The sequence below is a fragment of the Epinephelus moara genome, chromosome 21 (genome assembly GCF_006386435.1).
Source record: "Epinephelus moara isolate mb chromosome 21, YSFRI_EMoa_1.0, whole genome shotgun sequence".
Lineage (NCBI taxonomy): Eukaryota > Metazoa > Chordata > Actinopteri > Perciformes > Serranidae > Epinephelus > Epinephelus moara.
This window is the reverse complement of record NC_065526.1, coordinates 9794651-9820916: the sequence shown is the minus strand read 5'-3', so window position 1 is coordinate 9820916 and position 26266 is coordinate 9794651. Positions and strand designations below refer to the sequence as shown.

General features: G+C 41.8%; 2 protein-coding genes across 2 annotated transcripts; both read left to right on the top strand.

The window, feature by feature from the left end:
- Positions 1-427: 427 nt before the first annotated feature.
- Positions 428-14392, top strand: si:ch211-13f8.1 (uncharacterized). The gene is made up of 10 exons (XM_050033241.1): positions 428-626; positions 1129-2363; positions 5115-5181; positions 6495-6647; positions 7359-8512; positions 9350-9497; positions 9853-10072; positions 10602-10714; positions 11492-11682; positions 13105-14392. The coding sequence occupies exons 2-10, from the start codon at positions 1163-1165 to the stop codon at positions 13296-13298; spliced, it is 3441 nt and encodes a 1146-aa protein (XP_049889198.1). The 5' UTR covers positions 428-626; positions 1129-1162; the 3' UTR covers positions 13299-14392.
- A 2640-nt stretch (positions 14393-17032) lies between these two features.
- tal1 (T-cell acute lymphocytic leukemia 1) lies at positions 17033-22463 on the top strand. Its single transcript, XM_050033249.1, has 4 exons — positions 17033-17247; positions 18504-19052; positions 19412-19530; positions 20450-22463. Exons 2-4 carry the CDS (start codon positions 18541-18543, stop codon positions 20977-20979), a joined length of 1161 nt encoding a protein of 386 aa, XP_049889206.1. The 5' UTR covers positions 17033-17247; positions 18504-18540; the 3' UTR covers positions 20980-22463.
- The last annotated feature ends 3803 nt before the right edge of the window (positions 22464-26266 follow it).

Genomic DNA, 26266 nt, shown 5'->3' with positions numbered 1-26266 from the left:
ACACATGGCAGCCTCTGTCTTGTCATCAGATCCATCTAAATATCCAGGGAGGACAAGACATTGGGGGGATCTCATTTAGGCTGAAGCCCATTATTCCATTTTGGCTTTATGTTTTTCATTGGCTTATTACTGTGTGCAGGGTGTCGGTGTGTGTGTGTGTGCGCTCTGTACTTACGCAACAGAGAGCTCCACTCGGTTCGCGAGGCAAGGACGAAATTAAAGCAGACATTTTTTGTATTCCATTTTTGTCTAATCCCACTCATTTCTGAAGGGATTACCGGACCAATCATGATTGAGAGGTCGCTGGCTCGCCTGACACTGCCTGGACCGGGAGCAGTGTAGGCAGTGAGTGGAGGCACAACACGAGGATCTGGAGAATTATTCAGAGATGGTATTTTGTTTCCTTTTTTTTGCGAAAATAAAATCCGGAGATGAAAGTTGATTCATCTTGTCGCTTATGTTGGCGACCGACCTGAGGATGCGCGCTGCAATATCTGCACGGTTGGCGCAGGTTTAAGAATGGATGACAACTTGTGCATTTGTGCACCAGAATTCGTGGTAACTTTATCATCATGGTCAACGCTTGGATTGTGTTTTAAAGGACACCATCTTCACTAAATATCCAGGTACACTGCTCATTGTCTGTTAGCCTAATTATGTAACTGAATCCGTCTTAAGAATGCATTATGAAGCTACTTGTTTCATAATGTTTATGGTATTTGTTGAATTGGGCGTTTAGCAGGATATGATCCACATGACATATCATTTTAAAATATGTCAGTCTTTTAAGGCTGAATAATTTATTTTTCTCTCAGCATTTTAATTGAATTGATTTAAAGAGAAAGTTTTATTTTGTGGCATACTGTTGATTTAGTTTGACACCACACATGCATAATATTGTTTATTCGTGCAGGGGCTCAGTTGCAGGCAGCAGTTGCTTATTCTCATTCTAAAGGATTATCCTGTGCACTGCAAAGTAATCAGAGGATAAGTCAACGTGACTGAATCCACATTACATATCTCCTCACCAGGCAGATCAGATAGGAAGTAGCTGGTAACAGAGATGTAGAACAGATGTATGGTTTTGTCCACGTGAGTATAAAGATAATTTCTCTTTTTTATCTGTAGGATCTGTCTGGACTTTTCTGTGCATGACCAGCCAATGGAGGAAGAGAAGGTGGTTGATAATATCCAAGCAAAATCCAGCTCCCCTTTACCTACTGGGGTTCCCATTAACTGGGGGCTCATCACTGGCCCTGTCCCTGAACCGGTGTTCCCAGCACCGTCTCTGAGCACTCAACTTCCACCTACTGAGAGTTCCGCTGTGCACGCACTGCAGACCAAGGTGAAGTCGCTCACGCAGAGAAGGACAAGAGGGAGAGATCGGGAGAAAGAACGAGAGAGGTTGGACACGGAGGTCTTAGTGAGCAGTCCGACCGGGCAGATTTCATCTGAAGTCCTTCTCAGGCAGAGGCCCAGAGGAAAGGGTCCAGTACCTCTGCCTGCCCTCTCCTGGCGATCAGGTGCTGGGAAGACCTTGAGCAGCAGTGATGAAGAGGAGGAGGTAGAGGTGCAAGTCAGTTTTGAGATCCACAGCCCTCCAGCTGAAGCACGAGGAGAGCCGCTGCTTCAGGAGGGAGAGAAAAGTGAAGATGAGAGGTCAGAGAAAAATGAGGACCGGGTCAGTTCTCTGACAGGCCAGCTTTGTGGACTTGGGGAGGGCACGAGTCTGGAGAGTCTTGTGTCTGATAACTCAAGCAGCAGTAAGGATGACCCATCCCCTCCTCCTCGTCTACCTGTGCTCTCCTGTTTTCCTGTCACCACCTCTGCTCCTGCAGCATCGTCCATTTCTTCCTCCACGTCAACCAGACATTGGGCACCACCCAAGGGCTTCTGGAGAGTGGCACGCCCTGAGACACTGCTTCTAAATGGGGTTGTCCCGAACAACATACCCTCCTCTTTACCTCTGAAGGACCACACTCAGACAGAAGTATTGGCAGAGCCTCAAATGAAGTCTAAACCAGCTGAAACAGGCACCAAGAGCGATGTGGGAAGTGTGGCAGATATCACTGACGCATCCTCAGAACTCAAACTCTCGGACAGTGTGGAGAGCTACCTGGACAGGTGTGAGCAGAAGGAGACAGACGCTGGTGATGTAGCCAAAGGACTGTGCAATTCAGACAGCTGGGAGAGCGTGTCCTCTCAAAGTGGGGTGGTCTCTGCTGATGAGAAGCTGAAGGTGAAGCAGAGAGCTTATGCAAAGTTGAGGGAAAGACAACAAAACTGCAAGGAGGAGAGAGATCAGAGTGGAGAAGAAAGTGCCAGCTGTTATGGAGACGCGACATGCAGAGCGGACTGTACAGGTAGGCCTCCTGAGGCATACTGCATGTATTCAAAGGAATAGGCTACTTCCATCTTTGTATCATAACAATGTGGGTAGAATGTGTAAATGAACTATGGTAAACTTTCCTTCATTTAACCAGCGCCCAGATCTCTCCGCCCATCTCTCAGCAGATTTTGTTCGAACTACAGATTGTACTTCCTATAAACTACTTGCTACGAAATAGGTTTATAGAGTGCACCAAGAATGGGTCCTAAAAAACAGAAATTAGTCAGTTTTTAGCACTCCCAGTTCCCTCGTCTCAAAATTTGAATGGTGGTTAGACACCTGAAATCAGGTCTGTCGTCAACACAAGCTTAAGAGACTTTTAGATTTTGTTCTACAACATAAAATAGTTCTGTAATTATCCCACATGGGAATTTTGAAGCTTTTATGTGTCTTAAAAAAGACAGTTGCTAACAAGTGGCTTAATGAGACTTACAGGATGTCATCACACATAGTTTTACAGCCTCATTGTCCCACTGGCTTTTTGATTAACCTGGGTGTGAGTTGCCCACCCTCCTCTTTTGCTCTCTCAAACTCATATCGAACAGTAAAACTAGGCAGTGGCGATTAAATATAAACCAAGATTCTGTAACTGTATTTCCTAGTTCTCGTCTTTAGAAACGCATTTTAGTGCACTCTTTGGCTGTAATACAAGAAACTGTGAACAGGACGTGCGCCATACAGTTTCCTGTATTGTAAAAATGCAGACTGAAAATACCAAGAGCAAATGATAAAACTAAGCAGTGCTGATCAAATATAAACTTAACTTACATTTCAAGCTGGTTTGTTACCAGCTGTATTGTTAGCTGTGGAGAAAAAGAGTAGCTATACCTGCAGCTGGAGCAGCTACATGACTCACCCACCATACCTAGACAACAATACACGATCAACCCTCTTTGATCCTTGGCCCCGAAGCGGAGGCCCCAAAGAAAATGTTGAGTTAGCGATTAGCTAGCTATGAAGTGTTAGGTTGGAACAGGGGTGGTTAAGGGTAGGGTAGGGGTAAGGGTAAGGGTTTCATCTTGCTACTAATAAAGCGAATCATGTCTTCATGTATGATGGATTATAAAGTGAATTATTGCTACGTTTATGGCATATTTATTCATTACAGTGTTGCGTTGTAGCAAAGTTTACCCACCATTGCAAACCCCTGCAATGGTGGGTTTGTCTTGTACTGGTGGTGGGCACGGTTTGTAGGAGCGTGTTGTGTACACTTCAAACAGAATGTGTCTGCAGCTATACATGTCTCAAAATACGGCCAAACTCACATTACCTCACCCACAAGCAGGAACGTTTATTGGTCCAGTGTGGTGCAGTGCATTCTGGTAGTTGTAGGTTTTCTACATCTTGAGCAAAAGCAAATGCCATAGCGCTTGTCCTCTGTTTTCACTGGCCACATTTGTATCTTTCTACTGCAGAGACAGCCCAATTTTAGCGAAATACCATCTCTCCAGCAGTGAAATACCTCTCTACTGTCAATTGTAAGAACTTTGTAAATAATAAACAGGTCTAAGGCTTGAAAAAGAAAGCTTGACTGAATGGTTTGAGAGACCAACTTGTGGCTGAGTCACAGATAAGATCCCTCCTCCTCATCTTGAGGAGGTTTTATTTATAGTTTGTTGATGTAAGGATTGTATTTCACAGAAGGTGTCTGACAAAGGGTTGCAAAGCTGTGACATCAAACTGGCTAATGCGGCTTTCTAATACATTCTGTTGTGTGAGTTAAACAAAAAATAAAGGCAAAAGGGTATACTGGTATACTGATATACATAAGTGTCCACACAGGCTAAATGCAATGAAGGCTTTGCTTTATTCTTTTTACACAAGTGGTTCAGTTCTAGTTTCTGACTGCCTTGTACAGTCTAGTGAATGTTATTAAATGGTAACTGAGGCAATAAAGCTTTTTATAATGTTAAAATATTGTCCGCTGAGAATACTCGCCAGCTTTTGTAACTATTCAAAGTTCCTTATATAAGCCTTTGTCTGTCTACCAATGACGTTGTATAGAAATGCAGTATGCAACCTGGCTGATTCCCAGAGTTGAACAGATGTCAGATGTGCAGATGTGCATGAGGGTGTTGCTATTATTAGCAGTCAGAGCGGTGGGGGGAAGTGTCCCTGCTTTTGTATTTCTGTCTACGCGCTAATGGATGTCTCTGTACTCCTGTAAGGTGACAGATTATGTATTTTTCCATACAATGTATTTATGATTCTGGATGTGTCCTGTGCATGCATCTGCGTGTGTCAATACCAATACAGTCAGTGCAATCCATAGGGGTAAATCCATGATTATCAAGTGATTTTTCCCTCTTGTCTCTGGGAAATCTGCCTTTATCTGTCAGTGGTTGCATAACCTGTGCTATTTTTTTTGACTGACATTAAGGATCAGTCAGGGATAACCTATGAGACTGTCACTGAATCCAATGGTATGATGGTTTATGAAAATCCTTATGATCATACAAAGACCCAATTATTTTAATACCCGCATGTCCCTGTAGGTCACATTATGACTGATGGCTCTCTTGCCTGTGGTGTTTTCCCCCAGAGCATGAGACAGTAAAAAGGACCTAAACCCTAGATAAGAATAATCCACAATACAATATGAATTACACTAGGTTAGCTAAATGTCAGGGGAAACAGAGGACAGAAAATTCACGTTATGTATGCATAAAACCTTTTGTATTTGCTTTGATTTGTACTTTTCCTCTCTGCTTTATGACGGTCACAGGTGCACATGGGGCTTTGGACAGCTCAGACTCAGCCATCCTTGCGCAGGAACTTGAACCCTATCTGAGGTGAGCAATGCAAAGCTTCTTTATGTACTTGGCAGTGACGGTGACATACAACTCCTATGCACTATTTATGTCCTCTCCTCATGAAGTCCCCACTTACAGCTCCGCATATGGGAGTTTAGAGTCTATTTTTTTTACTGGATTGAAGCAGATATATCATAATCAAATCATACAGATATAATATATTCATAAAGTATTAAATACAGTATATTGATGAAGCCAATATTTTATGCTAATACGATTATGAAATGAAGCTCTCATTTGCAAGTGATTTACAAACTGTGACACTTGACACTAGAGTTAAAGTCTTAAAATCTCAAGGGTGTGGGTATTTTTTAATATGGGGGGTGGGGCAGATATGAAACAGGGGTTTGGGGGTCTGGTGATTTTATTTTATGCACCAATTTATGCCTGTTCTACATGGTGTTAATGTATTTATCTTTGTCAATGTAAAAGTCCTCTGCTACTGTCATGTTTTTATTAGGGGGTGTCAAATGCACATGTTCTAAATATTGACAGGGACATTTGAAGCAATCATACTTACGTAAGTGTACAGAATACATAAATACATGAGTAAGTTGAACGCATTCATGTAACTGAGCAATACCAACAACATTATTTTCAGTGTTTTTAAATCAAAGTTTGGCTCAAGTGTTCATCTTATCCACCCTTTTCTGTTTATCGTCAGGCCATTATCATTATAGAGTGCATTCTAGTCATCATCATTTTAAGCTACAAAATAATAGAGTTGCATATTGGGCACCAAAACAGGCTGCTAATTATATCGTATTTGTCAGTGCTGGAACAAGTTTGCCATGACAAACTGTAATCTATTGAAACACAATATGTTCTCCTCTTGACACCCCAGGAGAGAATGAATCACACTCAGTCCATTACAAGGATAATCCACATGGCTGGTGTATCATGCTATCTTTATCACTGGGCCAGGGGATAAAGGCGAGTACAGACGATGAAGCACAATGCAGAGCAGCTTAGCTGCTGGGCATAAGGATAGTTGGAAGGATGACGTTTCTCTCTGCTGCTCACTGCCAGTGCCACGCCCCAGTCTATCTATCTGATATTACATAAAACAGCTTAAGAAGACGCAGCTTGATTCACTCAATGTTAAGTCAATCTGTGGGGAATATGATGTTGCTGGATATGTCACAACACACAATAAGCTTGGCACATTTAAAGACTTCATCAAACAGATGGTGATGTGGCCTAGTCTCATTATACATTCATCTCTACTCTCCGTTTTCATCACCAAAATGATTAATTTCTTTTCTAATTTGCATCTTTCTTTTGATCTTCAGGTCACTTCTTGTAATCACTGATGAGCTCCCTCTGAGCCCGAGACACGAGCAAGCCAAGCGTCTTCTGGAGCGAGCACGACTCAAGGCTCGCTCCAATCACATTAAAGGCGATCGCCCCTGCAGACGCTCCCATTCCGATCAGAGATCCACTGTGTAAGTTGGCTACGTCTACTGATGTGGGCCGCGAGCCCTTTGGCATCTTCACAAGTTACTGTTAGAGACTGTGAATGTCCCACTTGTATCTGTGCAGTTTTGCATGCATGGGTATGAGTCAGTGGTGTGATAACAAGTTCCATTTGCTGACAGGTTAATACATTTTCTTTTTTGTGCTTTTGCCACACTGTCTATATCTTTAAAGGGATGGTTCACCTCAAAATCAAAAATACAAAGTATGTTTCCAATCCTTATGTCTTTTTCTCTGCTTTTTCCATCCTGCCGCTGGCCTGTTTTTGCAAAGCTACTGGTGCATAATGACTGAAAATAAGTTGCATCTTCGGAACCTGATGTGAAGAAGTGTTTATGTCACAAAGTGCTGAAATCCCTTTATATCAGCAGGAAACATTCACTTGCATTGAATCCTACATCCATGACTGCACAGCAAACCCACCTGAAGCCACTTTATGTACTGTCTCATTGCAATACATCATGTCATTTGTGTATTTAATCAGAAAAAAATGTGTTCTTTTACCTAGCTGATCTGCTGCTGTGAGATGGCTGACATACAGTTTCACTTTCATGTTCATTTTTGCTTCACTTTCATAAGACACTGACTCACAAATGAGGTTAACACGTGTAACTCTCGTACAGACAAAAAATGTGTCTTTAAAATGTCTGAAAGATGCACTTCTGTGTTATTTCTTACAGAAAGAAGCAGCAAGTTGAGTCTCCCAGTCCAACACCAGAGCAGAAAGCTGTTCAAACCAAAGAAGATCATGTGGCTCAAACTGGATCCGGTCCCCTCCTCATCCCAAACCAAAGAAGCACTTCCCCCATTGATCAAGGTGGTCGATCCAGACGCTATGGTTGCTCGCCCACACGGGTGCGCTTCGAGGACGAATCAGAGAAAGAAGCAGAGTCTCGGTACTTGGATAGGGTGAGGCAGCGTAGCAGGCCCGGGCAGCCAAAGTCCAAGAGTAAAGACAGCAATACAGATTCTAGCAGCAGTGGTTCAGAGAGGAGCAGAAGCCATAGAAGTGTCTCCATGCCTCCACAGAAACAAGAAGTTGTGGGTGTCAGTAGTGAACCCACAACAGTGATTAAAGAGATAATAGTGCTGGTGAAGAAGTGTGAGGCATGTGGCTCTGTAGTCAGGGAGCCTCAGCCAGTCTCATCACCGTCAGAGCCAAAGAACACTGAGCCAAAGCAGCCTGAGGACCCACGGGAGAAAGTGGCTCCTCGCTGGGTGCCTCATAACAAGCCAGAGGCAAGCACTCGTCCTAAAGCTCCTCTAACTGTCACCTTTGCCGGAGCTTACGTGCTGGGGGAAAATAAAGAGAGCAGCACAGGGTGGAAATCATCAGGGTTTGGAAAACTTAGGAGAAGGAGCAGGAAGGGTGAAAGTCGGTTGGAGTCTGGCCATGGCCCTTACGGTCCATCTTGGGCTCAGCGGCGTAACTCAAATCCCAGGAACAGGGTCAACTTGAGCAGAGCTGTTTCCTTTGCCCCAGATAGCCCCGTCGCTCTGGAGCCCCGCTTGCTGGACGGATTAAGGGAATCACCTCCCCCATCGCTGCCTATCAAGTCAGCCCTGAAGTCAAGTTCAAGAAATCGCTCTGTTGCAGGTCAGTCCACAGTTCAGTTCCAGATGACCTCAAATCAGGGAGGTGAGGGAGGACCATCTGCCCTCCTGGACTCTCCAGAGGCAAGAAGGGAGTGCGCAGCGGCTTTGACCCAAGGGACCCCTGCAACAAGCAGCCAGGTGCCCTGTATCAGGCCCTCCACCCTGAGGTACTCTCCGGCCCGGCTCACCACTGACCTGCCAGCTGCTGAACTCTGGGATGCCACTCCAGATGGATCAGGTGAGTGGTCATTGGGAATGAGCATAATAATAAGCGTATAAAGTACCATTTTATTGAATACCTGAAAACTGAGACAGATCAATACACAGCAGATCAGAGCGGAATAAAACAGAACATAACAAAATAGAACAGAACTTAACAGTATAGCACCATATAGAACAGAATAGATTGAAACTGAGCAGAACAGAGTAAAATGGAAGGCACAATATATTAGAACAGAAAGAAATAGAATAGAATAGAATAGAATAGAATACAGTACAACAGAAAAGAACAAACTAAATAGAATAAGATGGATTAGAACAGAAGAAGCGCAAAATAGAACAGCACAGAACAGAACTAAACAAAACAGAACTGAACTGAAGAGAAAAAATAGAATGAAACAGAACATGATAACATAGAACAGAACAGAACAGAACTGAGCAGAATAGAAAAGTGTAGAACAGAATAGCATTAAATAGAACAGACCAGAATAGAATATAAACAGATCAAAACAGAACAGAACTAAACAGAATAGAACAGAACAGTATACAGAACTGAACTGAACAGAATATGATGACATAGAACAAACCAGACCAGAACAGAAGGCAGATTAGAGCAGAATAGAACAGACCAGTATAGAACACAGTACAAGGGAACAGAACTGAACTGAACAAAATAGAATGAAACAGACCTGAATAAAATAGAATAGAACAAAATGGAACTGAACATAATAGAACAAAATAACACAGAGTACAATATAATAGAACAGGACACAATAGATCAAACAGAGTAGAATAAAGTAGAACATTTCAGAGTGATTCTTTGACATCCACTCAGCACGTCCCTCTCCACCAGCAGGTCTGAGTGACCCTGGTTCTGGTCCTGAGTGTCGCCCCGCTCTGCGCGGCCTGGCCATGTCTCGGGCCGAGGACCTCAGAGCAGAGCTGCTGAGAGCAGAACACCTGAAAGCTGAGGCCTTATGGGAGGAAAACTCTGACGGCTCCAGGTAAGCCAAGATAACAACGCTCTTGTCGTGGCTTAGATAATAAATCCTTTGCCCCCACCATGCTGTTCCCAAAACGGCCTGAGCGTGCCAGACTGGTCGCAGTTAGGAGATTAAAACCCTGACCTACAGGATGTTGTTATTAAAAATATTCTGTGAACATCAAGACAATCCTGCCCTCTTCTGGTTATAAAAGCCTTTACTTGTTGAGGACATTTGTAGCAGAACTATAACAAGCAAAATAGTTATTAATTTACCAATCCATGGCTTGTTGGGGAGTTTAGTTGGGGATGTAATTGTGTCTTAATACATTTTGAGTTTATATTATTGTCAACTGAAACAAACTTTCCTTTTACAGAAAGCTGGATGGACGGCCAAAGCTCTTCCTGCGTCGCTTCTTTTCCTCTATTGGTCTGAACAGTGTTGGTAGACTAGTGAAAGGAGGCCGCTCCAGCAGCATGGAGCACCTCAGTATCCCCACGGCCCCACGGGTCAGCTCTGCATCCCCAAGCCCCACACGCAGACCCCAGCCCACCATCCGCATGCAGAGGACACCCTCACTGCAAACCCTGCACACGGTGAGCAACATTTTTCATGCTGCGCTGCTCTGCCATTGTCTTTTGTTTAATTTCTCCACCTCAAATAGATGTGATTTTTACCTCAGAAAGGAAGGTCGTAGGGAGAAAACATCTTATTTACATGTCTTTAAACTTCCTGTTTTGCTTTGATGTACCTTTCACTACTTGCCACAGTGGACCAACTGAAGCTTTGAAGTGTTACCATCCTTTCTGCCTGACACTGGGAGTGCAAATAATGCATTCCAGGTTGTCTGTGTTTCCTTCCACTTCCTGCAGTAGCCATCCTTGTTGTCCTCTTGGCAGCTGCACTAATACACTAAACACAACTTCCTGTTCCAGCCAATCACAGCCTCTATTTGCATAATGTGTGTGTGTGTGTGTGTGTGTGTGTGTGTGTGGTGCCAAAGTCACACTTGTTAGTTTTAGAGGAGTGTTAGCGCCAGAAAGTTAACGGTTCCAAAAGCCGATCTGGTGAATTTTGCCAACATGAGAGACACCATTTCTTACAGTGCCGTTTATTTGCCACTAGGTGCTGCCACTGGCCCAACTGCGCAAAGCCTCCTCTGTGCAGAGTTTAGAGAGGAGAACAGAGCGTTCAACAATACTGGGAGAGGTGCAGATACCGTACGGCCTGGCGCCCAGGTAGGTGGGAAAGAAAAATAAAGTAGAGAGGAAGACGAAACATGTATGGTATTAAACCACATCCTACACTGCAGTGCTTTATTGGTTTTACAATGACTAAAGCCAGAGGTGTCATTCACACCCAGAGTGTTTTTTTTTTAATAGACACTTTTGCCCCCATCACTTTTAAAAAGCATAATCGTTATCTATAGCTTGCATGACGATAAGAAAACATACAATGCAGTGTAATTATAGAAGAAACAAATGTGCATTCTCCAAAAAAAGTAAAAAAAAAAAAAAAACCTACCCTACTGATTGAAATGACTAAAAAATGACCCCAAAACGTGCATGTACTGATCAGTAACTTAAACAAATCTTGACGCGGTTTCTTCTTGTCCAAGTTTCCATTTTCTCCCTGTGAACATGACAACATATATGAGCGATTAAAGTCCAGGATTTTATAAATTAATTCAAATTAATTGACGTATCACTGATGTGAATAGATGCCACATTCACATCTAAAGAGGCTACTTCCCCAAACAAAAGAGGATGGAAGAGTAAATCATGCCTACATGTGTGTTGACTCAACAGAGATAACATGAAAGGAGAATTTTTGTTTCTCTTCACATAATAAAGACATTTCCATCATGAACTGTTGCATAAAAATTCTCTACAGTGCAGGAAATTACATGTTTGACACGTAAAATTTCATGGGGGAGGACACCAGACCCCTCCTTCATATTTGAAACCAAACCCTTGCCCTTGACTATAGCTGATTCTCTGCTCTTTCTGTTACAGCCCCGACAGCCCTCAGCTGGAGCTTCACCGGGCCCTGAGTGTCGAGGATGTCCTCCCCTCCAGAATTGCGCGTCCAGTAGGTCGGGTCACCCAGGCTTTCCCCGATGGGACCCTCCTCCTGGAGCTCGTCAGACCCCCAAACGGTCCCTTTGGTTTTGTCATCTCAAGGGGCAAAGGCAGACCAGACACAGGTACGTTTTTTTAATTCACACCATCTTTGCGCTGTGTTAAAGGGACAGTTCACCCCCAAATCAAAAATACAAATTTTGCCTCTCACTTGTAGTACTATTTATCAGTCTAGATTGTTTTGGTGTGAGTTGCAGAGTGTTGGAGATATCAGCTGTAGAGATGTCTGCCTTCTCTGGAATATAATGGAACTAGATGGCACAAAGTGGCACAAAATACATTTGAACAACAACAACATCAACAGCAATGTCTCTTTCCAGAAATCATGACCTGGTTACTCAAGATAATCCACAGACCTTGTCGTGAGCAGTTTCACGTAGGAACTACTTTCTTTCTACCAAACTACACCTACCAACTGTATCACTGCGCAGAAGGACGCGTGCATCTACTGCTAGCTCACCTAGCATCACTGAGCTAGCTAACGTTACAGCTCAGCCGAGGAGGATGCCATCAGTGTTCACATCTCGTGCGGTCAGGAGTGCGAACCTCTCATCCACGAGTAGATGCATGCTTCCTTCTGTGTTGTGATACAGAGTTTTTCAAATATATATTTTTGGCACTTTGAGCACCACAAACCGAGTGCCATGTAGTTCCATTATATAGGGGAGAAGTCAGACATCTTGACAGCCGATATCTCCAACACTCAGCAACTCACACCAAAACAATCTAGACTGATAAATACCACCATAAGTAAGAGGAAAATAATGTAGTTTTGATTTTGGGGTGAACTGTTCCTTTAAATATAGAGCTCGGCTTTGCATTTATTTCATTTTGGTGGTTACTTTCTTTTGGCTGACTGCAAGGCTGTTCTTCAATAACATGTTCTTCTTGAAAATAAAACAGAATAAAGAGAGGAGAGAGAAGAAAAATAGAATAGAGTTGAACTGACATTTTTAGATTTGGCTTTACTCTGAAAAGCAAGAAGCTAAAAANGAAAATAATGTAGTTTTGATTTTGGGGTGAAATATAGAGCTCGGCTTTGCATTCATTTCATTTTGGTGGTTACTTTCTTTTGGCTGACTGCAAGGCTGTTCTTCAATGACATGTTCTTCTTGAAAATAAAACAGAATAAAGAGAGGAGAGAGAAGAAAAATAGAATAGAATTGAACTGACATTTTTAGATTTGGCTTTACTCTGAAAAGCAAGAAGCTAAAAATGTGTAATCAATGAAACATATTCAGATACAGTACAAACACGTTAAATCACAGATGCATTTAGCAGGAATTCAATGACAAGTTCATTTGGTGAAATGTGTAAAAATGACTTTACTCGTGCTATTTTATGTATATTTATATATCTGTTATATGGTTCCTCTTTTCTTCTTCTATTAAAATTCTACTTCCCCTCTCCATCCTCATACCTCCAACCTTTCCTTCATCTTTATTTCATCTGTCTTCCGTCTTCCCCTCCAATTGTTTTGCTCCCAGGTGTGTATGTAGAGAAGGTGGGTGACGGTGGCCCTGAAGGCCCTTACACAGGTCTCCTTGGCATCGGTGATGAAATTCTGCAGGTGAACGGAGAGGCAGTGGCTGGACTCAGTCTGGACCATGTGACGCGGCTCATGACCCGGGAGAGCACCGCTTCCCTTCGGATCATGCCGGCCCGACGCAACCAGCGCTGACTGGGAGGATAGGCATGGCACAGAGCCATTTCTCCTGCAGCCATGGCATCTGATTCACCACTGCAAACACTGCTGATGGACTGTAACCCATGGTAGATAGTCAGAGTGTATCTCAGTGCAGTATTACGTTTCAAAATAGCTACATGGGATTTCAGGGTTAGAGGTTCATTAGTGTAAACTATTGTTATACAATACAACACTGCAGGGGACTTGATTACAATGACAAATCAATGAAATGACCAAATGACAAAACCAAATATATCCAGTAGTAAACAGGACTGTGGTGGCAAGAAACTGGTTTTCAGAGTATATATTGTGATACTAATAAAACAGTTCAGACTATAAATACTGATTCAGATCCAGCACAACTTGTTTATACATATATGTTTTTTTAAATTGTCAGACATAGTTGAACAGAGATAATTTCATTCACAAAGTCTTAAACTCTCCAAAATAAAAGCAATAGGGTAACTGCATTTATTAGTATTTGTGACAATAAAAAACAAAACTTTAGCACCGCTGCTTTTCTCATGTTCAAAATGTGATTTATTTGCCACCCTAAATGCGTAGTGAGTAGAACCATATTTTGTCACAGGTTTAAAATTTCCCCATTACTCTTATTGATTATTTCAGATGATTAACTTGTGGAAGGATGTGCCACAAATGTAATCCCATGACATCTTCAAACTAAAGAGCTTTTTATTTAATTAAAATAAAAGAAAGAATGACTGAAACCTTTATTCTCCCAAGAGGAATTTGCTTTGCACAAATGAGCGTACAAGGGTATCAAAAACACATCATCAACAACACAAAACATAGAAACAAGCATCACAGAAAAGCATCATCACTGGGAAACTGATAAAGGACACAAGGTTAAAGCAAGAAAGAAATTAAAGGTGCCCTCCGATGGATTGCAACTCCAAATTCTGCATAAATATAAAAGCAATTAATTCTCTGTCACTCCCTCTCTTTGTTTTTTAACGGATCATATTTCCCTGGGGCTCTGCCGGAGCCCTTCATTTCACGTGTGCTGTATCACCTATTGCTTCAGGAAATTGATACTTGTTCGCTTATAAATAAAGTTGTTTTATTTTGTCAAACTTTTGTAAGACGTTCATTAATTATGCCACACAAAAGACACTTACAGTTACATCACATGGTGTTAAATTCGTGTTCAAACTCAGAGTACAACTTTAAATCTTATGACCTGTATACTAAATTTGGCAGCAAAATGCATAAAAATCAGGCTCAATTAAATCAATTAGACTTACTGATTTGCAAATTTCAGATTCCTAATTTGGCGGTGCTGAGAGCTTGTTACCAACAAAAATAATGGCTCAGTTGAGCAAGGCCGTAGCCATGGAGTCAACACTGGGGGGACCAAATCCACCCCCTGGCAATAATTTATCACTGTGGCTCCTAAACTGTTTGTGTCAAAAAGACACCAAAGGGCCAAAATCTCAAGGCACACCTGTATTTATATCTGTACACAATAGCCTCTATAACGTGTGTTATCACTCTTATCATGACATAGATATTAGTTTTTATTGACTGATATCAAATAACAATAGACAACCCACTATTACTCATGAAATATGTATCAACAAAATGATTCAAGAATTAATTTTAAATTTTGATGTCAAGGCACCAATACATTTAAACAGGAAATGATGTAAGATGTGTCACACACTTATAATTCCCTCATGCAAATGGCGACAAATAGGTTCCCTGTGAAGGTTTTTTTAAATTAAATTATATTACATTTTTTAGGTAGAGTTTGCCTCTGTATTAGGAAATGGGTGCACACAATATGCTGATACAGTCAATTAAAAATTCCTTCATAACTTTCTGTATAGGTCCAGTTGAATAGTGCAGTAACAATGTGTGGTTATTACAAAATCCCACAGCACACCTGGATTGGCATCACACCATTTGAGAACCAATGATTTATCATATTACATTCATCATACGCATATGCACCTGTACACTATATGAAGCGACTATTGAGAAGATAACCATTCACAAAATGATCATTTTCATGTCACGATCAACAATGATATCGCCTAAGTAACAGGAATATTGCAGTCAAGTTTTTAAAAAACTTTTTAATACATTTTAAAGAAATGAAACAGAGAGACAGTACAGTGTTTGACATTGATTGCACCCACAACAGTGGAGCAATGGCTTCTCCTGAGGTACAGCAACACCTCACAGAACTGCAGTACACCATAGAACCAATAGTGATATTGGCAATTTGTTATTTATTTATTTTTCATTTGATAGGGGCGATGCAGTTTAACATACTTCCAATACAGAGTGAGACTGATGTGTTGCACAGAGTTGATAGCTATTTATATGTTCAGCTCTTGTCCCTAGTTGGGCTTTTACACATCGACTTAAAATGTTATTAAAAATATACAGTTTAAAACATCATACAACCACAATACACTATAAATATGGAAGGCACAATAAAATACATAAACCAAAATCCACACACTACGATACACATACCACTATACAGGTTAACTTTATCTATGATTCTCATTAAACTATAGCATGGTAAAATATATATTTTTTTTTACCAATTTATTGAGAGGGGGGACACTTTGAGTATATTTTAATATCTGGGATGATGTGTCCCCCCTAATATATTTTGCAATTACTGCCTCGCAATCTTGGTTTCCTTGAAAGATGCTGACCAAAAAGTTTAGAGGGGATTATGTCAGAGTGTTGAGGAGCACCGGATGCAGGATGATGGTCGTGACTGCTGCTTCAACAGGTCTGTTTAAAGGTCGTGACTAATTGTTTTGTTTTAACATTAGGGCTTAAAAAACACGAAGCGTGATAAGTGTTAAGACTTCCCACATTTTACATCCATGTGTTTCCCTAATGACGCAGCCTGGGCTCTGCATTTTGCCACGTCACGAGTTTATTTGACTAAACAGGCCTATATGCAATTGGCCTGTTTAAATTCATAAATGTGTCTGACTAAAGAAGAGGGAGGAAAAAAAGGAGTGTGGAAAATCCGTTATTAGGATGTACCTGCTACAATTCAGGCTGTCCTGAATGTGCTCTGATAGCGTGCTGCTCTTTTATCTGATGCGACCAGGAGCCGATACGCTTTTATCTCCCCCAGCCATGAGTCCCCATGGGCCCCGAGGAACCGCCGTCCAAGGCCCCCCGACACACACAATGACATGCAACAGCACCTTTAATTATTTATTTATTGCTTAATTGATAAAGAATTGTGTCCCATTCGATTAAGGCATCGTTATCATAATTATACCCTCGTCATTTTTTAGCAATCTTTTAGTGTATCAGTCGCACATCCAGCCTCAAGGCGCAGAAATGGATATGGATTAATGGATATACTCTTTTTAGGATAAAATAAAAAAAGGGACAACCCTCTGCTATATCAGTTATCTCATTGCAGGATAAATTGGCTTAGCAAAAAAAAAACCTTTGTTGGAAATATAAATAGGTCAACAGCTTAACCTGAGCTTTTGTTTCTTTCATTAGAGAGAAAAAAAAAAAATTAAAACACCTCCACTATAGGCTAGCTCAGGCTACAGTACGTTGTTACAGGCCGTTGCGCTGTGCCTGTTTGCTTTTTTTTATGCTTTGCCCTCCACAAGCCTATATAGCCCACGACAGCCAAATAATAATGAATCATTTCATAAATAATGGGTTTAGGGGCTTATCGGGAATGAAGAGGCCGCTGCCGTGCGCTTATCTCACTCGGCCACATTGCGGCCTGTGTTCCGCTCCCCATACTGAGGGAGCGCACTGGATGCGGCGAGGAATAACTCAGCTACACACACACACACACGCACACACACACACACTGCTCCACAACTGGCAGGGAAAAAAAAGAAAAACCTCAGACATGGATGACCCACTCACAAAATGGCTCCACTTACACAGTAACATCAACAACACGGCAGGAACGGTAAGTGCAAAAAATACACCTCTTTATTTAAACCGCCGCACTCGTTGTTCCTAACGGCTGTAATTGGATTGCTGTCGTCTGAATTTTACTGGTGTGATGTGCGAAATATTTAGCCTACATTTTCAGCTATTGTCCGATCGGATGGTTGAGACTGTAACGGGATGTAATAACGGATGCGAGGCCTATTGGAGAATTCCCAGGAATAAAAGTGCGCTTTTCTTATTCTCGCGTCTTTTGTTCGTTTATAATAATATTATTCGAGTTAATTAAGCCACTGAAACGCCTAACACTGGTGTGTAGGGTGTTCAATATGACAAGGCTTTGATGTGCGGCTCTAACAACAACAGCATTATGGCCTATAGCCTCTAATACACCGCCATAAAACAAAAAAATGACACCACCTACTCTGACATCTGTGGCTGTTGAAATGATCAGGTCCAAGTGATTTTGAAGGTTATTTCTGGATTTGATGAAGGCAGAAAAAAGGAGGGATTTTATTTCGACGAAGAGGCTCTCTCTGGCATGCTCAGTCTCTATAAGACGATCATTTCACCTCTAAATAAAAAGCAGCCGAAATCTTATTTTCATGTACTCGAATTCGACTTTATGAATAGCTCAAACGTGGGTTTAAATACGTTTAGATATGAGCTGGACGTTTTAAACTGAACTGAAGGCCAAGCTTTAGATAAGAGATTCATAGAAAGGACAAAAAACATGCAATGCAGAAACCACAAGATAAAGCTCATATCACTGGCTCCAAATTCATGGTAAAAATGTTTAACTGAGGCAAATTCATAAATGCAGACTATATGAGGAATGTATCAAAACTTCATAAAAAGCTCTCAAACCTTCATCAGCTCACAAAATTATACAATCCTCGAGTATTAAAACACATTTAAATTGTCATAAAGCATTAGTGTTATCATCCCTTGTGGCAAAATATTATTTTTTCCTTCATTTTTTTTTTTAAAAATAATGAACAAAAATGTATAATTAAGAAAAATAATCTGGCTGGTAAAATAGCCTATTAATCGTCTTTTTTCCACAATATTTGATTAGCTAGAAATGTCAGCGCTGTAATTCATAATAATAATTCTAATAATGATAATAGTAAAAACATTTACTCATAATTTTAACGCCAATAATTATAATGCACCAGGCTTCCATGGGAAGTAAAAGCTTGGTTATTTATTTGTTATATAAAAATGTCACATATTGCCCTGATCAATAAGTTAATCGAGGAAAATCTTATTCAGGACGTAGTGGACTCGAGCGAGTGGTGACGGTATAAAAATGATGGAAAAACGGCAGCCGGAGCTTCGTCCTGGAAGTCCTGACGCAGAGTCCGGTCCTGGAAAGCGGGAGGACTCCTCCATCATCTCCAGACTGAACGGATGCAAGGAGGAAGAGGAGCCGAGGAGAGAGGAGGGGGAGAAGGAGAGGGGAGGGAGCTTCAAGGGGGTTGAGGAGACGGATGACGTTCCTCTGCAGAACTCGAGCAACGGGACCAGCATCAGCATCATCATCAACGGCGTTGCCAAGGAAACTGCCTCTCACAACGCCCTTGACCTGAAAAGGGAAGTGCCGGTGATCGAGCTCTCCAGGAGGGACGCTATAAAAGCGGTGGAGCAGAGGACTGAAAGCCATTTGGTGCCGATCACGGAACTTCGCAGACCTCCACCGCTGCCGCTGCCGCCGCCGCAACGAGACGACGCTCGAATGGTCCAACTGAGCCCAAACGCGTTTCCTGTCCCGGCCCGGGCGATGCTCTACAACCTGGCGCAGCCTCTCGCCGCCATCAACAGGTAAAGGTGGAGGGGGAAAAAGGAAATGAATAACAGGCCAGTTTCATGAATGCACCTTTTCATTTGATGAGTGTTTGCCATAAGTTTAATGGCTGGATGTCACCCTGTTACAGTGAGGCCCTGGAGTATGAAAAGATGCTTGTAGTGTATACATTATATTGACTTTATTGAGCATGTGTGTGCATGTGTGACAGAAAGAACTGGCCTATAAATGTGTGTGTGTGTTTGTGTGTGTGCTCCTGGTGCAAGGGGTAAGCAGGGGGTGTTGAGGGTTATATGCAATGAAGGAGATGATGTATGCTGAAATTCATGTTTTCTCATATACCTGTGCACCTTTTGTCTGCTTTCTGTTGCTGTAGTCTCGGAGGGGAGTCGGAGCAGTACAGCATGTACCCCAGCAACAGGGTAAAGCGCCGCCCGGCGCCTTATGAGGTTGAACTCGACGAGGGTAGGCGCATTTTAGATCTTTATAAGTATGGTAAGACGCACTTCTGCTGTGTCCTCCTTCTGCCAATATAGTCCCCTAAACGTCCCCTCCTCATCTCCATTGTCATTCATCCACTGACATGGATCTATACTGTACCTAATCTGAGTGTTGCAGAAGATGCCTCGCAAAAATAAGTGTTTAACCCACTGGAATAAATATCAAATCATAATTCATGTCATAAATGAACGCTGCTAATCTGAATGTCAAATATATGTACCTGCATGCCATTAAAGTAAGCTCTGTCAGGCGGATTTGGGGTTTATTTCATTTGAAACATCCTTTCCATCGCTGCCCACTCACTGCCATATACAGGGGTGGAGGATGGGGGTGCTGCTGCCTCCATGCCAAGGTTTTACTGCAGAGTGGGCTGAAGGATTAAGATAGACTGGGTGTGTTCCAAGGGCGACAATAGCCTGGAAGACACCATTGTTGAGGGCGGGAGGATGTGACTACCTGCAGCGGGGCATTTTATCATACCTAAATAAATAAAAAGTACACAGAATATGGAGTAGGGAGCACACAGTCCCCTCAACACTCTTTCCTGAGGTTTGGCGTGTCAAACCATCCATTTCTCTTGTGTCACATTTGCATTTCGCACACAGCTTTTTGTACTATATTTTGCGAGCCTCTAGCTTCTTCTCCATCATCTAAAAATCCATGGTTGTAGGGAGGACAATTTTGCAGCTTAATTTCTTAGGATAAATAAACTTGCTTGTTTTTCCGGCAAACTATTTTTTTTCTCAAAATCAATGTGCATGCGTTCTCCTGCGGCTAATTCTTCCATTTTTATTACTGCACATGTTGCTTTACCCTTTTACAGTCAGCATTACCTGTTGTGTGTTATTTGAGTTATCCTATCAATACCTCCTCTTCTCATGTCTGCCTCTCTCCCTCCCTGTTCCTCTCCTAGCTGGCCAGCCAAAGATTGTGCGCCGTATCTTCACTAACAGTCGTGAACGTTGGCGGCAGCAGAACGTAAACGGGGCATTTGCCGAGCTACGCAAACTCATCCCCACTCACCCCCCAGACAAGAAGCTGAGCAAGAATGAGATTCTGCGGCTCGCTATGAAGTACATCAGCTTCCTCTCCAACCTCCTCGAGGACCAGGATGGAGGGAGGAATGTTGGCAGCACAACTGATGGGGAAACAGGGCTGCTGGTTGGGGTCGGGGCCCATGAGGGGGGCCCTCAGGGTGGACCACATCAGGACACAGTGGTGGGCTTGGCCAGGGATGACCTTCTGGAGACAATGTCTCCAGGCTCCAGTTGTGGAAGCCTGCCTGATGGCGATGGTGAGGGCAGTCCTGAGAGCTTTATGGAGGAGCAGGACTCACCTCCAGCTCCAAGGACTCTAACGGCTTCACGTGGGCCCCCGCTGCATCTAGCTGCTCGGGAGCTGAGGCGCAATGGCCGCTCTTTAGATGGCTCCAGTCGCCGATGATGCTGATGCCAACAGACCACGGACACAAAACCTGAGACTGAAAGAAAACAGTGAGAGGGACTAAGAAAGAGATGGATATGCTCAGGACCTGTTAGCTTTGAGTCGTCAGTGTAGGAAAGAGAATCAAACTCCACGTAGTGAGAAAGTGGAGTACGTTCCCGTCTCCACGCTACACCTGAGGCAGCACTGATGAATAGCTTGCTTTGATTGGTGATGGGTTGAATTCGATCCAACAAAAGACTTGTAAATTCTGCATGTCTCATGTCTTTGACTGACCTGCGGAGTATAACTTTGAGTGTTCTGAAAGTCCAAAGACAGGATAATCTAAAATAAAATAAAAAACACACAAAAAAGAAAGAAAGAAAAAGCAAACAAAACAAAACCAAACAAAAGATCAATCAAGAAACAAGCAAAGATTTTTAATGTGTAATATTGAAGTTTGGACCAATGCTTCACCACCACTGCTCACAGATACGGTGCAGCCAGAGTAGATCCGATGTGCTTGCAGTGTGCTGCGAGTAACTGGCTCTAAAACATCAATGAGATTTATGCCCAACAAATTTAATGTGTTTGAATAATGACACAAAAGTAAGTTTGCCTCAGTTGGAGGCCATAAATGAACCGACTAGACTCTATTGTACCCATGCAGTTAACGTATGTATTGTAAATAGCATTATATTTCCACTGCACAGTGTAACAACAGTGACTCGAGTTCAAGTCATGTGGTTTAAGATGTACTGTAGTGTGTTTGTCAATGGGTTTACTAGCAAAAATGGTCTTTTGGGAGACGAGAAAAGAGCAGAGGGGACGAGATGAACTCAAAATGTAACGCAAGCGACTGAACGTGGTGCATCAAATGTGGTACCATTTACTTCTGTTACACGTTGGTGGTGAGAAAACGACACCAAATACGAGAACAGACAGTTAAACAATTTCACTGCCTGGGATGAATCTATCTATTTGAATTTGCTGTGGAGGTACAAGACATGCAGTGTTTCTTATAGTGTACAAAATATGAGTCATATGATATCATGAAAATGACTCATGCAGTCCTTTTGATATGAATGTTTCAGTGTTTTTTTTTTAAACTGTAATGCAGTTGTAGTTTAGTAAGGTACACAAATAAATCCCTTCATTGCCGCATTTCACATAAGCGTACACACACACATGCACGCCACTCACATAGCACACACACCACACACAGTGTTAATATCATAACAACACCAGCAGTTTTCTGATTAATACAGTTAAGTATTGCTCACTGTTGTTGCTATTCTGCTTTTTCAGCAGGACCTAGTAGCCGATATTGGTACCTTTGGTTAACTATGGTATTTTATGAATTGCAGTAAAGGGACATTGTACGTTTGGTAATGACATATTTGTTGTATGATAGCTGTATCTATAAATATATCCAATGTTAAATTGATGAATTTTATACAAAACCCCTGAATAAAACACGCAGAGGAAAAGCCTTGTATTTGATCTCACTCAAGCACATTGTGGGTCTTTAGTTGAATTAATTTATATTAAACTGATCTCAGTTCAGTTCAATATAAATCAGTAAAACAGTTCAAGTCAAAGTTGTGGCCATGGAATTAACAGTGAGGGGGACTAAATCCGCTTGTGGCTCCCCCTTTCCTTCAAAAAATATTTCAAAATTTTAAAACTCAGCTCCTATTTTGGTATTATTTATCATAAGCAAGTACAGCTATCAAGTACACTATATGATGATGCAATAAATTGAATCTACTACAGTCCACATGAAGGAATGACACTTTACCAGACTTAACACGGTCAAATAACAATACAAATATATGACATTAATATTAAACGAACACACCTGTTCGCACCATTGTTGGTCGCTGGGTGAATGTGTGACTTATTAACTGCAGGTAACTTAGCTACGATAGCTTACATGAGTGATGGTTGATTGATTAGCACTCGCAAACTGGCCAGATTCCACTCCATGTAATTACTGACGCTTTTTCTGGCAAAACATTTTTGATTTCCACAATTACAGCTCCAGTGCAAAATCACATATTGATGTTGATGTCACCTGTTCATGCATAACCTAACTGAAATACAATGTTATTGCACGGTGTTACAGTCAGTTTCCAGTCAACAGCTGATAGGAACATTAACAGATCCTAACTTTATGCAAAGCTAGCAAGTGCAATAAACTCAGAAAGTTCACTAGCTAATGTATGCTAGCTAGCTAACGCTCTGAAAGGAGTTTAACATAACACAAAAAAATTCTCATTTTCCTAACACTTCACAAAAACTCAATCAGCTGTGATATAGCCTTTTAATCAATATATTCAGGGGGACATTTTAAGAATATTTGAATATAGTCAATTCAATTCAGTTCCGTCATGGTACAAGAAACTGAACATATACAATATTTGCCACATTTCATCACACATGACTACCTTTAACACAGTTACCCGTAATCGCATAATCTAATCGAAATTTATATAGGCAGGCAGTGGCATAACACACCATGCAACTGTTTCACACCTTATCTGTACAGAGTGTATAGCTGAAACCACAACCTCCTCCTGAAACTCCCCCCAATGAACGCTGGAATCCTCACTTCCTCCCAACAAGTGACAACTTCCTGTAGAGGTTAACGTGGCTCGGTGACCTGCAGGATATCCTGCCATTGTGAAAGTGGTTTTGACAGCCTCCGCTGCACTCGTTTGCACGCTGTTGTGTCTGTACACATTGTGAAACCGCCGCGCTGGTCGAGACTCTCACCGCCCCTGAAAGTTATTCACTTACGCAATCGAAAAGTTATGTTCACAAACCCGCGGCCATTAATAAGAAATTAGCTGTTGCTTTGCCAGTGCTACTTTTCTGAAGTCTGCTTCCCTATATTCCGTAACTCCACACAGCAGATGTTGCCGGCACTACAACAGCATCAGCTCTTAGACATTTCTAAAAACTAAAATTGCTTCCAGAGAGCATCAGAGACATCCAGGTGTTTGGGGACCTCTCCTGTGCTCTGCTCTGGCTGTGCAAGGACTCCACTGAGGGGCCCTCTGGGTTAATGCCTGCCAAACATTTACCTGCTTTAGTGTTCCCGACTCTCCAAAAACACACAGACTCACAAAAAGAGAGGGATACAGGGAGTGTATATGAGGGATCGAAAGGGAGGGGATGAGAGGAGGCTTGTGCCTGTGCGCGTGTGTGTATGTATATGTTTGTGAGATCAGGCTTGTGTGAGTGTGGATGTGCTCGCTCTGCATAGATCTGTGTGTGAGGGAGCTGGTGTGTGTGTGTGTGTTTATCAGCTCGGTGCAGATGGGTGGCAGAGTGGCTCTTGCAGCCAAATGATTCAGTATGCTAATGAGTTGTTATCTGTGGTGCTGCAGGAACAATATACTGTCTTTCTCACAGTGGGAATCCAGCCTGCTGGGAGCAGATTACACTGCACACACCGCCAAGGTAGTTATTTATATTTTCACACAGAGTAGTAGAAAATACATAAATGCACACACATACACACATCCACAGATAGGCCTATAAACAAACAAGCAAAATAACATTTTAACACACACACACACACAGACACACACAGACACACACACCACCATCACCACCAACAGCAGCATAAATAAGGTGGAAATTTGAGGTAAATTTATGTCCTTCACCAGTAGATGGAGACGTCATTCTAGGCTTTCCTCTTTAACAGGTTTTAGTGTTCTGTTTCCAGTGGGGTAGTGGAGGGTATGCGCAGGTATACCGGGTATACCCTCCTCTTTTTTTGGCCGTTTACAGCACTCTCAGTCAAAAAGCCATTGGAATATGTAGCAGAGTATACCCACTTCCTCCATGGTAACCTATCCATCTACTTGGTAGCACACAGGCCTCATCGACTAATGTTTCTGTTCAGCATTCTTCATAAAGTATCAAATATGTCCCAGTATCGATTTTTCCAATTAACAAAGCCTCTCCAGTTAAGAGATATTTTTAGCTAAAAGGAACAGTGTGTAAGATTCAGGGGGATTTCGTGGCATCTAGCAGTGAGGACTGCAGATTGAAACCAGTTGAAACTCCCAAGCTGAAATTCCCTCAGTGCTCATTGTTCAGGTTTTTACCAGGAGCTTGATTATTTGCAGAGGTCTAAAACCATCAAAAACACTAAATAAAGCAGGTTCACGTTACACATCAGTGTAGCCCAACACCTGCTACTGTGTGCTCACCTTTTTCCCTGATAACTCAAGGTCCAGATGTTCAGGACTCCAGTATATATAAACCTTGGCACAGCTATACACAGCTTTGATGGGAGAAGGGCAAGAATACTTCAACAATATCAAAATGTGTCCAATATAGAATAATTCAAATGAAAGTTTTGCACAGGGCATACTGTATATTACCCCAGTAAAATGTAATGAAATGGATGAGACGATCCCAGACAAATGTTGGCATGGTTGCAGTAAACAAGGTACCCTAAACAGATGCCCTTAGAAATCTGTCAGGTTGTTATTCCTAAATGTCCTATTCTGTGTTTACTAGGAGACAAACTAGATAGGTAAGCTGCGATGAAAATGAGAGGTGTGACACTGGGTTGTCTCACTGCTAAACGGAGGATTGTTTTAAATTGAAAGAGTAGAACTCCAAACTGTTTTAACCTAAACAGTAGACAGTAGGTTAGAAGAATTTTTTTTTTTGCTGTTTTCTGTTTGTTTGTTTGTTTGTTTTATATGGGTATGTAATGTAATGTTAAACATGTTTGTGTGTGATTTATGTTTAGTTTATACAATGAAATAGAAAAACTATTAAAAAAAAAAGATCCAGATTTTCTTTGGGAGCCAAATTATCTGCAGAGGTCTCTTTCTCTGCATCCTCAATCTGTTTTTGCCAATGCTCTCATCGCAGAGTTTGCTAACTACGGTGGCTGACATGAAAACACGAATGGCCCTGTCTGTCGAAAACCAGTGTCTGTGTTGTTCGTTCTGGGTTACTGAATGGACATGGTGGTGCTAAATGATGATCTCCACGAACGAGGACCCACTCCATGTAGATATAAACAGCTCATAAAGTAACGAAAACACAACAATTATTATTTCCCCTAATTAAAGAAAACAAACTTATTATATCATATTCAATTTCTGCCAATATATCCTCCTAAATCCTACACACTGGACCAATATGATGGCATAAGTTGCAAATGTGCTCACCTTTAATCACTATCTAACTTGTTACAAATGGCCCTTTTAATTTTATGCAAAAGTTACATATTATATTAAATTACATTTGCAATATTCTATTTTTCTGTTAACTT

Bases quoted from the DNA above. Each gene is read 5' to 3' on its own strand.
- si:ch211-13f8.1 (XM_050033241.1), top strand. From the start codon at position 1,163: ATGGAGGAAGAGAAGGTGGTTGATAATATCCAAGCAAAATCCAGCTCC. The intron at 6,648-7,358 runs GTAAGTTGGCTA...TATTTCTTACAG, and splicing joins TCCGATCAGAGATCCACTGT to AAAGAAGCAGCAAGTTGAGT. The intron at 10,073-10,601 runs GTGAGCAACATT...ATTTGCCACTAG, and splicing joins CACTGCAAACCCTGCACACG to GTGCTGCCACTGGCCCAACT.
- tal1 (XM_050033249.1), top strand. From the start codon at position 18,541: ATGATGGAAAAACGGCAGCCGGAGCTTCGTCCTGGAAGTCCTGACGCA. The intron at 19,053-19,411 runs GTAAAGGTGGAG...CTGTTGCTGTAG, and splicing joins CCTCTCGCCGCCATCAACAG to TCTCGGAGGGGAGTCGGAGC. The intron at 19,531-20,449 runs GTAAGACGCACT...TTCCTCTCCTAG, and splicing joins TTTAGATCTTTATAAGTATG to CTGGCCAGCCAAAGATTGTG.